The sequence below is a fragment of the Hyperolius riggenbachi genome, chromosome 2, assembly GCF_040937935.1.
Source record: "Hyperolius riggenbachi isolate aHypRig1 chromosome 2, aHypRig1.pri, whole genome shotgun sequence".
Lineage (NCBI taxonomy): Eukaryota > Metazoa > Chordata > Amphibia > Anura > Hyperoliidae > Hyperolius > Hyperolius riggenbachi.
The window spans coordinates 22,336,564-22,349,378 of NC_090647.1; the positions used below are offsets into that span (position 1 = coordinate 22,336,564).

Below are 12,815 nucleotides of genomic sequence, written 5' to 3' on the forward strand. Positions count from 1 at the left end.
ATCAACCCAAGTAATCTGGCCAGTCGTGCACTTCTGCGCCACAGACACAAAACGTTCCCGGCTGCGGGAGAGTGCGGACGGCCAGATTAGTGGGGGGGGAATAGCAAAAGAACAGGGTGGCTGAAGAGGACGGCGTGGGTACAGCAGGGTAACAACACACACCTGCAAGGCAAGTGTAAAAGTGGCCTAAGAGTTTGATGCCTACACTTTCCAAAACCAGCTGGAACCCCTGGTGACCCCAGCATAGGACGAGGATCTGGCTGTCACCCTCTCGCTCCTCTGGAAGTGACAGGTCCTCTGCCCTAGAGCTGGGATTTAGCCATGGAACCCCTGGTGACCCCTGTATGGGACAAGGATCTGGCTGTCACCCTCTCACACCTATGGAAGTGATAGGTCCTTTTCCGCCAGAGCTGGAACCCCTAGTGACCCCAGTATGGGACAAGGATCTGGCTGTCACCCTCTTCTCACTCCTCTGGAAGTGACAGGTCCTCGGCCCCGGAGCTGGAACCCCTGGAGACCCTAGTATGGGACAAGGATCTGGCTGTGACCCTCTCACACCTCTGGAAGTGACAGGTCCTCGGCCCCGAAGCTGGAACCCCTGGTGACCCCTGTATGGGACAAGGATATGGCTGTCACCCTCTCACACCTCTGGAAGTGACAGGTCCTCTGCCCTAGAACTGGGCTTTAGCCATGGAACCCCTGGTGACCCTAGCGTGGGACAAAGATCTGTCTGTGACCCTCGCACACCTCTGGAAGTGACAGGTCCTCTGCCCTAGAACTGGGCTTTAGCCATGGAACCCCCTGGTGACCCCAGTGTGGGACAAGGATCTAGCTGTCACCCTCTCACACCTATGGAAGTGACAGGTCCTCTTCCCAGAGCTGGAACACCTGGTGACCCTAGTATGGGACAAGGATCTGGCTGTGACCCTCTCATGCCTCTGGAAGTGACAGGTCCTCGGCCCCGGAGCTGGACTTTAGTCATGGAACCCCTTGTGTCCCCAGTATGGGACAAGGATCTAGCTGTTACCCTCTCACACCTATGAAAGTGACATGTCCTTTTCCCCCAGAGCTGGAACCCCTGGAGACCCTAGTAGGGGACAAGGATCTGGCTGTCACCCTCTCACACCCCCGGAAGTGACATGTCCTTTTCCGCCAGAGCTGGAACCCCTAGTGACCCCAGTATGGGACAAGGATCTAGCTGTCACCCTCTCACACCTATGGAAGTGACAGGACCTCTTCACGCCCGTCGATCGGCAGCACTCAGCCGTTTACAAACAGGAGGAAACAGAAAAAACAAATGTAAGTGTTTGTTGGTGTCAGCCCGCCGCGTGTCGCTGGAATGGATGATGCGGCCTCCGCTTTAAATACTCCTGTCTATTCATTCTCGTCTGTGATTAAAATGAGCCATAAATTGCCGGGGAGTCCCAGAAGAGAGCGGATGTGGAATGGCTGGCTGCCGGCGGCCCCCTCGGCTGGCTGTTTGTCACCCGCCCCTGTCACCGAGCGCCAGCGCTTTATAAAGGAGATTCATCTCCAATGCAGAGAGAAATACACGCCTCGCACACTCAGCTTGTCAGCCGGCCGACGGGAGAAATGTGTCTATACACAGTGCTATAGGAAGAGGACCGACAATGCGGGGGGTCCAGGGGCGGGGCAGAGCTATAGGAAGAGGACTGACAATGCCGGGGGTCCAGGGGCGGAGCTATAGGAAGAGGACCGCACAATGCAGGGGGTCCGGGGACGGGGGCTGAGCTATAGGAAGAGGACCGCACAATGCCGGGGGCTGAGCTATAGGAAGAGGACCGACAATGCCGGGGGTCCGGGGCTGAGCTATAGGAAGAGGACCGCACAATGTCGGGGGTCCGGGGGCTGAGCTATAGGAAGAGGACTGCACAATGCCGGGGGTCCGGGGACGGGGGCTGAGCTATAGGAAGAGGCCTGCACAATGCCGGGGGTCCGGGGACGGGAGCTGAGCTATAGGAAGAGGACCGCACAATGCGGGGGGTCCAGGGATGGGGCGGAGCTATAGGAAGAGGACCGCACAATGCAGGGGGTCTGAGCCGCGAAACTTACCGATCAGAACCCGGGACGCATTAAACTTTAATGATTCCCTTTAATCATTAAAGGGAACCTAAAGTGAGAGTAATATGGAGGCTGACATTTCCTTTTAAGCAATACCAGTTGCCTGGCTATCCTGCTGATCCTCTGCCTTTAATATGTTTTGCCATAGCCCTTGAACAAGCATGCAGCAGATCAGGTGTATCTGACATTATTGTCATATCTGACTGGATTAGCTGCATGCTTGTTTCTGGTGTTATTCAGACACTCCTGCAGCCAAAGAGTTCAGCAGGACTGCCAGGCAACTGGTATTGTTTAGTAGGAAATAAATATGGCAGCCTCCGTATACCTCTCCTGTCCAATTCCCTTTTCACAAGAAAACAGCTCTTAAAACCAAAACTTTTCTTCAACTAACCTAATGTTGTACACTCCATCCATCAAACAAACTCCTGAACCAAATCCCCCCCCCCCCCCCCCCTCCCCTTTCATTTCTCAGAGTCTACAGTTTTGGAATCAAAAGACCACCGAATCCAGGCCTGAAATTCATGAAGCTGCCTCAGTTCAAACGCACAGAATCCCAGGAACTCCGCCTAATCCCACAACTGCCCTGCAGTCCCAGGAGCAGCAGCACATGACAAAGGGTGCGGCACCACATAACAATGGGAGTGGCACCACATAGAGGGCAGCAGCACAGGACATGAGACACGGCACTATAAGACAGAGAGTGGAAGCAGAATCACAGGAGCACAAGATGTGGGGCACGGATTGGCAGCACAAGACGTGAGCGCGCACGCCTCAACACAAGACGTGGGTGTGCGCCACAGCACAAGACGAGGGGTGTGGCAGCAAAAGACGTGGGGCGTGGCAGCACAAGGTGTAGGGCGCGGCAGCACAAGACATGGGGCGCGGCAGCACAAGACATGGAGCGTGGCAGCACAAAACATGGGGCGCGGCAGCACAAGACATGGGTGCGGCAGCACAAGACATGGGGCGCGGCAGCACAAGACATGGGTGCGGCAGCACAAGACATGGGGCGCGGCAGCACAAGACATGGGGCGCGGCAGCACAAGACATGGGGCGCGGCAGCACAAGACATGGGGCGCGGCAGCACAAGACATGGGGCGCGGCAGCACAAGACATGGGGCAGGGCAGGGCAGCACAAGAAGAGGAGCAGCAGAACATGGAAGTGGAGAGCACATGGAAGTAAATTTAGTTGGACACTCACCTTGGACTCCCAGTCCTTCAGCAACTTCTTCAGCTCCCCCTCCCGTGCGTAGTCCAGTGGCTTGTGTCCCATGTCATTCACCTGCAGAGGGTCGGCACCTACAGGGCGAGAGACTGATAATTAGAAGACATAACAGTACAACTATTTAGTAATAATGCTAAACCTCAAAGGATCCGAGCACTTTAGGTACCCGCACATTACTCGATTTTCCTGCACAAGCCATCCTTTCATTCAATCATTTTATTTGATTGACCGAGACTGGATTATGTAACATTCTGCCCGTTATCTGGAGGAATCGGCCAATTTTCTCAATCACACAGGATGGAAAATATCGGTCGATCTGAAGGAATCAGCCGCTGTTCCCATGATTTCAGTTGGCACAGAATGGATGTTTGATGTCAGAGTATGGAGGCACGGCATCGATCAGCTTGATTAGTGAAGGAGAATGGCATAGGATCGCACTTGCAGTGTGTGGCCCACTAGTAGATCAACTTTTGATTGACCACACTATAATTGACTGTCCAATAAAGTTGATCGCTTAATCGGTCCATAGGAAAATCAAGTAATGTGTGGCTGCCTTTACATTTAAAATGTGTCCATAACAATTCTCCCCTGCAAAAAGAGTCAAGTGACCCTCCTGCCTGGGAGGAGCTATTCTCATAGGCCACCGCCCATCACTGGAACACAACAATGGCAGTCACTCTAGTTAATCTATGGCAGACAGGATAGCGGGGATCAGGACATCACTGTCAAAAAAAAGCGTGACCTACGCAAGCTCCGCCCTTTCTTCTACAACAGACGAGTTTTATTTTAAACTATGCATTAAAAAAAAAACCTTTTGTTACAAAAAAACAAAAAACGCACCACTGTCAAAATAAACAAAGCCTGCAATATGTACTTCTGCTGCTGCTCCCTCCCTGCATGTAAATTGTTCTCATGCACTCTTAAAGCAGGCTTGTCACCATAATAATCACATTTCAACAGCAACTGGTCTGAGTGTATTAAGTGATAAAGATGCTAATCCTGCATTCAAAAAAACTTTTTTTTGCCGTTATGGTTTGGAGTTATCACATACCGTAGCAGCACTGGCCCTTTAATTGCCATTGCCAAAGAGTTGCATGCTTTTTATCTATAATATATTCCTCCTCTTCCCTTCATTTCCCCCTCCTTCTAATGACATAAGACAGTGCACTTCCTAGTATAGACCTCAGTGGGAGTGTCTGAAGACTCTGGGAGGAGGGCGGGTAACGAATACACAATTAGCAAAAAGAGGAAAAAAAAAAAAAAAAAAGCGAGGGAGGAAATGATGTCAGGATTAGCTTCATTCAAAGGTAACCAAGCTGGAAGCTGTCTAGAATAGGAGTTTCTGCTTTTCCTTTATAAAATTCACAGGAATCATTACGTGGATAGCATAATACATCTGTAGGTAGAAGTAGTATTTATCTACTTATATATGTGTTTTTTATTTCTAGGTTAGCAGCTGTATCACTTTAATGCACATTTTATGTAGCTTGTAAGTCAATACTATGCTTATGTCATTGGCCCCCTTCCCAGCTGCATACAATTTGCATGCAAGCTGGAATTCGGCTGGGTTCACACTGAAAAATGGATCCTGTAACAACGATCCGTTTTCTGTGTAAACAGATCAGTTTCTTACAGCAGTGTCAGTTCTTTGTCTGTTCTGTTTTCGCATTGCCACCCGTGTGGTACTTGTCGCTGTCACATTCACATCCCTCTGACTCCGCCGTCCGAATCCTCTGCATGATAGAAATACCCCTATACAGATCCCAGAGAACCATCACAGCATCAGGCACCAAATGGTTTGCAATTGACCAATGGGAATCCTCCATGAGCACATGGGAGGATTTTCATTGGTCCACAACTCCACAAACCAATGAGAATCCCTAACTCAGCCAACCAATGAGAATCCCTAACTCAGCAAACCAATGAGAGTCCCTAACTCAGCCAACCAATGAGAGTCCCTAACTCAGCCAACCAATGAGAATCCCTAACTCAGCCAACCAATGAGAATCCCTATCTCAGCAAATCAATGAGAATCCCTAACTCAGCCAACCAATGAGAATCCCTAACTCAGCCAACCAATGAGAATCCCTAACTCAGCCAACCAATGAGAATCCCTAACTCAGCCAACCAATGAGAATCCCTAACTCAGCCAACCAATGAGAATCCCTAACTCCACCAACCAATGAGAATCCCTAACTCCACCAACCAATGAGAATCCCTAACTCCACCAACCAATGAGAATCCCTAACTCAGCCAACCAATGAGAATCTCTAACTCAGCCAACCAATGAGAATTCCTAACTCAGCCAACCAATGAGAATCCCTAACTCAGCCAACCAATGAGAATCCCTAACTCAGCCAACCAATGAGAATCCCTAATTCAGCCAACCAATGAGAATCCCTAACTCAGCCAACCAATGAGAATCCCTAACTCAGCAAACCAATGAGAATCCCTAACTCAGCCAACCAATGAGAATCCCTAACTCAGCCAACCAATGAGAATCCCTAACTCAGCCAACCAATGAGAATCCCTAACTCAGCCAACCAATGAGAATCCCTAATTCAGCCAACCAATGAGAATCCCTAACTCAGCCAACCAATGAGAATCCCTAACTCAGCCAACCAATGAGAATCCCTAACTCAGCCAACCAATGAGAATCCCTAACTCAGCGACCCAATGAGAATCCCTAACTCAGCCAACCAATGAGAATCCCTAACTCAGCCAACCAATGAGAATCCCTAACTCAGCCAACCAATGAGAATCCCTAACTCAGCCAACCAATGAGAATCCCTAACTCAGCCAACCAATGAGAATCCCTAACTCAGCCAACCAATGAGAATTCCTAACTCCGCAAATCAATGAGAATCCCTATCTCAGCCAACCAATGAGAATCCCTAACTCAGCCAACCAATGAGAATCCCTAACTCCACAAACCAATGAGAATCCCTAACTCAGCCAACCAATGAGAATCCCTAACTCAGCCAACCAATGAGAATCCCTAACTCAGCCAACCAATGAGAATCCCTAACTCAGCCAACCAATGAGAATCCCTAACTCAGCCAACCAACGGGAGTCCCTAACTCAGCCAACCAACGGGAATCCCTAACTCAGCCAACCAACGGGAATCCCTAACTCAGCCAACCAATGAGAATCCCTAACTCAGCCAACCAATGAGAATCCCTAACTCAGCGAACCAATGAGAATCCCTAATTCAGCCAACCAATGAGAATCCCTAACTCAGCCAACCAATGAGAATCCCTAACTCAGCAAACCAATGAGAATCCCTAACTCAGCCAACCAATGAGAATCCCTAACTCAGCCAACCAATGAGAATCTTTCCTCTGAAGAGAGGATTCCTATTGGTTTATTGCAAGCCAGCTGTAGCCTGATGCATCTGCTGGGGCGCTGGGATGGGTATACGGGCTTTTATTCCAGGCAGGGGTCCAAATGGACGGCAGTGGATCCGAATGGATGGTGGCGGGAATTATCCTACACGTACGAACGAGCAGCCTACTGAGGCTAAACACTGTCCATTCTCAAAGACTAGCAGTGATTCCATCACTCGGCCGTTTTCTGCTTAGTCCAGCTGATCCGAAAGTTGTGCCGGGCTTAAAGTTGTGTTCTGCTTACTGGAACGGACTGAACAGATCTGTTCCGAATGCACTGATGTGAATGGATGCAGATCGTTCTGTTTCACTAAGCGGAAGGGTTTTTATGCCAGTGTGAATACAGCCTTATCAGTGTTTTCTGGCCATCAGTCGGGCTGAGTCGGCTGAGTTTGGGGGTCAGACAATAAAATGGTGATTTTGACCAACTTACAGCAAACCTGAAGCGAAAAAACCAAATAAACTATAATGATAGTGTATGTGTAGTACAGAAAAGGAAAGAACATTAGCAGCAAAGAAAAGAGTTTCATATTTTTATGTTCAGTTACATAGTTTTTTTTTTATCTGGTTATAACATTGCATCATTCTGTCTTATTTGCAGTTTATAAACTGTAATCTATATTTTAAACTATAAAACAGAGCAGAGCAAATTAACCTTTGAACTTTCCTGCAGAAGGTCCTTATCTTAGCCTGTCTCTCATGGTTTCTTGGTCGTTTAAAAGGAAACCGTGACCAAGAATTGAACTTCATCCCAATCAGTGGCTGATACCCCCTTTTACATGAGAAATCTATTCCTTTTCACAAACAGACCATCAGGGGGCGCTGTATGACTGATATTGTGGTGAAACCCCTCCCACATTGTGATGTCAGGACGATGGTCCTGGCAGTTTCCTGTCTGTGAACCTCATTGTATTGTGGGAAATAGCTGTTTACAGCGGATTCCAACTGCCAAAAAAGCAAGCAGCATCTCCTTCCACTGACATCACCTGCCAGCAGTAAAAATGTCACCATGTGATAAGTGTCAGAATGTAAATCAGGGAGAGGAAAGCTTTTACAATGGGCAAACACTGACTAAATCATTTATACATAATTATCGTAAAAAGCAAGCACTTTTTATTACATTTTTTTCACTGGAATTCCTCTTTAAGTGCTTCAGAAAACAGGACTGTTTTCCACCCAGTGGGTCCAATAGCTCAGAGAAGCTCTTTTGCATAGATAACAACTGAAGTTTTTTAACTCTTCCTAGTAGCAGTAGAGTCTTGTACCGTGTTAGCCATGTAAAAGCAAGAAGTTTTGAATCAGGATGATACCATTTATTGGCTAACTTAGAGATGGATAAACCGTGAGCTTTCGACTTATAAAAAGCCTTCGTCGGACTGTTTTGGTCAGGAACCAGTCCGACGAAGGCTTTTTAGAAGTCGAAAGCTCACGGTTTAACTCTTCCTGTACTGGAAAACACCACGAGACTCATATCTTCGCTACTAATGTTGTATTTCTTAGCTGTACCACACATAGAATTCCTTATCTCATGAGTTTATTTTCGCAGCAGGTTTGCTGTATTATTCCGCTCTTGTGGTATTTCTCACGCCGGAGCAGAGAGCGGGGGAGCTGCCCGCGGTGTGTAATGCTCTGCGACTGTCCGCACGCTCAGGACTCGTGGACACAAAGTGTAGAGGATATAAAGGCATTGATCACGGAGATCAGGCACTAGGCCTCGGCCGGGCTGACATGACTGATAGTCCAGCATCGGCGGCGGGAGCGCTGTGTCCTCCTGGGCCGCGGCCTGATGACAGCCTGGGGGCCCGGATATCTATTCTCTCTCAGCCCCGACCACACAGCGCTGCCTTTCCTTCTTCTCCAGGATCAATCGATGCGGCTCTCCAATATTAGCTTAATCCCCTGTTAATGGCAGCCGCGACTTGACTAATTGCAGCAATAATTGATAGAACCTGACTGCCGAGGGCTGATCGATACCGCGAGAGTCCGAGGAGCTATCAAATATTACACGGCCATAAATAAGAGGTGTCAGGCCCTGCCAGAGGGGGAGCAGCGGCCAGCGAGGGGGGTGAGCTGCCCAGCCTTCCCAAAACTGCCCCAACGAGGGGAGGATGGTCACTGCTGTGTGTGAGCAGCATAAAGGGCGACTCTGACCAAATCCCAGACCTCAGCAGCATTGTGGGAGGGGAGGAGACACAAACCCACTGCAGGGAGATCTCACCATTGTGGGAGGGAAGGAGACACAAACTACTGCAGGGAAATCTCACCATTGTGTGAGGGGAGGAGACACAAACTACTGCAGGAAGATCTCACCATTGTGGGAGGGAAGGAGACACAAACCCCTGCAGGGAGATCTCACCATTATGGGAGGGGAGGAGACACAAACCACTGCAGGGAGATCTTACCATTGCGGGAGGGGAGGAGACAAAAACCACTGCAGGGAAATCTCGCCATTGTGGGAGGGGAGGAGACACAAACCACTGCAGGGAGATCTCACCATTGTGGGAGGGGAGGAGACACAAACTACTGCAGGGAGATCTCACCATTGTGGTGAGGAGACACAAACTACTGCAGGGAGAGCTTACCACTATGGGAGGGGAGGAGACACAAACCCACTGCAGGGAGAGCTCACCATTATGGGAGGGGAGGAGACACAAACCACTGCAGGGAGATCTTACCATTGCGGGAGGGGAGGAGACAAAAACCACTGCAGGGAGATCTCACCATTGTGGGAGGGGAGGAGACACAAGTCACTGCAGGGAAATCTCACCATTGTGGGAGGGGAGGAGACACAAACTACTGCAGGGAGATCTCACCATTGTGGTGAGGAGACACAAACTACTGCAGGGAGAGCTTACCACTATGGGAGGGGAGGAGACACAAACTACTGCAGGGAGATCTCACCATTGTAGGAGGGGAAGAGACAAACCACTGCAAGAAGATCTCACCATTGAGGGAGGGGGAGGAGACACAAACTACTGCAGGAAGTCTCACCCAGGGAGATCTCATCATTGTGGGAGGGGAGAAGACACAAACCACTGCAGGGAAATCTCACCATTGTGGGAGGGGAGGAGACACAAACTACTGCAGGGACATCTCACCATTGTGGGTGGGGAGGAGACACAAACTACTGCAGGGAGACCTCACCATTGTGGGAGGGGAGGAGACACAAACCACTGCAGGGAGACCTCACCATTGTGGGAGGGAGGAGACAACCTACTGCAGGGAGATCTCACCAATGTGGGAGGGGAGGAGACACAAACTACTGCAGGGAGATCTCACCATTGTGGGAGGGGAGGAGACACAAACCACTGCAGGAAGATCTCACCATTGGGGGGGGGGGGGTTGGGAGACACAAACCACTGCAGGGAGATCTCACCATTGTGGAGGGGGGGGGGGGGGGGAGACACAAACTACTACAGGGAGATCTCTCTATTGTGGGAGGGGAGAAGACACACCACAGCAGGGAGATCTCACCATTGTGGGAGGGGAGGAGACACAAACCACTGCAGGGAGATCTCACCATTGTGGGGGGGGGGGGGACACAAACCACTGCAGGGAGTTCTCACCATTGTGGGAGGGGAGGAGACACAAACTACTGCAGGGAGATCTCACCATCGTGGGAGGGGAGGAGACACAAACCACTGCAGGGAGATCTCACCATTGCAGGGGGGGAGGGGAAGAGAGACACAAACCACTGCAGGGAGATCTCACCATTGGGGGGGGGGGGGAGACACAAACCACTACAGGGAGATCTCACTATTGTGGGAGGGGAGAAGACACACCACTGTAGGGAAATCTCCCCATTGTGGGTGGGGAGGAGACACAAACCACTGCAGGGAGATCTCACCATTGTGGGAGGGGAGGAGACACAAACCACAGCAGGGAGACCTCGCCATTTTGGGTGGGGAGGAGACACAAACCACTGCAGGGAGATCTCACCATTGTGGGAGGGGGCAACCTACTGCAGGGAGATCTCACCATTGCGGGAGGGGAGGAGACACAAACCACTGCAAGGAGATCACCATTGTGGGAGGGGAGGAGACACAAACCACTGCAGGGAGATCTCACCATTGGGGGGTGGGGGGGAAGACACAAACCACTGCAGGGAGATCTCACCATTGTGGGAGGGGAGGAGACACAAACTACTGCAGGGAGATCTCACCATTGTGGGAGGGGAGGAGACACAAACTACTGCAGGGAGATCTAACCATTGTGGGAGGGGAGGAGACACAAACTACTGCAGGGAGATCTCACCATTGTGGGAGGGGAGGAGACACAAACCACTGCAGGGAGATCTCACCATTGCGGGGGGGGGGGGGGGGGGGAGAGAGAGACACAAACCACTGCAGGGAGATCTCACCATTGGGGGGGGGGGGGGAAGACACAAACCACTACAGGGAGATCTCACTATTGTGGGAGGGGAGAAGACACACCACTGTAGGGAAATCTCCCCATTGTGGGCGGGGAGGAGACACAAACCACTGCAGGGAGATCTAACTATTGTGGGAGGGGAGAAGACACACCACTGCAGGGAGATCTCACCATTGTGGGAGGGAAGGAGACACAAACCACTGCAGGGAGAGCTCACCACTATGGGAGGGGAGGAGACACAAACTACTGCAGGGAGATCTCACTATTGTGGGAGGGAAGGAGACACAACCCACTGCAGGGAGATCTCACTATTGTGGGAGGGGAGAAGACACACCACTGCAGGAAGATCTCACCATTGTGGGAGGAAAGGAGACACAAACCACTGCAGGGAGAGCTCACCACTATGGGAGGGGAGGAGACACAAACCACTGCAGGGAGATCTCACCATTGTGGGAGGGGAGGAGACACAATCCACTGCAGGGAAATCTCACCAAAGTAGGAGGGGAGACTGAAAACCCACCTGTGGCATTTGCAGAAATATAATTTTTTTGTGTGTTAATACTTTATCCTACTACCAATCACTGAATCAGAGAGCCTAAGTGCTTTGAGTCCTATGGAAGAAAAGCGCTATAGAAATGTTGTCGTTACATGACTATGTACTCTGTAAAGTGCTGCAGAAGCTGTCAGCAGTGGTGTCGCTAGGGTTTTTTTATCCGGGGCACCGCACCCGAACCTGTTGCCATGATGCCCCGGATCCAATGTCCAGACCTCAGATCGTAGCGATCCCGTCCGCCCCTCTCCCTCACCCCCCTCGTCTCGTCCCCCCGCACATCTACAAGCACCAGCTTACCTCTGCCTCGATTCCAGCGTGGAGCGCACAGCCGCAGACCTCCCTCTCACTCCTGCTGTTCCTGCTAGCAGAAACCGAACATTGGGGAAACAACCTCTGCCACGCTCGAATTCGAGGCCGAGGTAAGGTGGTGCTTGTAGATGTTTGGGGGGACGAGCGAGGAGGGGGAAGCCCCATACCTACCTACCTATACTGAAAGCCCCATACCTACCTACCTACCTACCTACCTATCTATACTGAAAGCCCCATAACTACCTACGTCCGACGTCATCAGGATTGTACTGCGCAGGCGTCAAACTACTGCGCCTGCGCAGTACAATCTTGATGACGTCGGCCAGACCACGTGACCTGTTCGATGGAGCGCACAAGAGGCCGACCAGAAAGCCAACTTGGCAACGTGGCTTTTGCAGCAGAGGACACCGGGAGCCATCAGAGCTGCGGCAAGGGCACAGGAAGGCTGCCAGGGGCTGGAGGAAGCCCCAGGTAAGTGGATTTTTTTTTTTTTTTTTTGGACCTTCCCTTTAAGTGACATAACTATGTACTCTGTACAGTGCTGCAGGAGATGTCAGTGCTATATAAATACATAATAATAATAATAATATGGTAGGACATTAGACTATAACTATGGTAGGATTAGAGTGTGAGCTCCTCTGAGGACAGTCAGTGACATGACTATGTACTCTGTAATGTGCTGCAGAAGATGTCAGTGCCATATAAATACATAATAATAATATGGTAGGACATTAGACTATGACTATGGTAGGATTAGAGTGTGAGCTCCTCTGAGGACAGTCAGTGACATGACTCTGTACTCTGTAATGTGCTGCAGAAGATGTCAGTGCTATATAAATACATAATAATATGGTAGGACATTAGACTATGACTATGGTAGGATTAGAGT

General features: G+C 50.3%; 1 protein-coding gene across 1 annotated transcript in view; it reads right to left on the reverse strand.

Moving 5' to 3' along the window:
- Positions 1-12,815, reverse strand: part of CLPB (ClpB family mitochondrial disaggregase) — a 178,032-nt gene that overhangs the window by 91,165 nt on the left and 74,052 nt on the right. Inside the window, exon 6 of the mRNA XM_068266561.1 lies at positions 3,284-3,381. Coding sequence (XP_068122662.1) covers positions 3,284-3,381 — 98 coding nt within the window. The remainder of the gene's footprint in view (positions 1-3,283; positions 3,382-12,815) is intronic.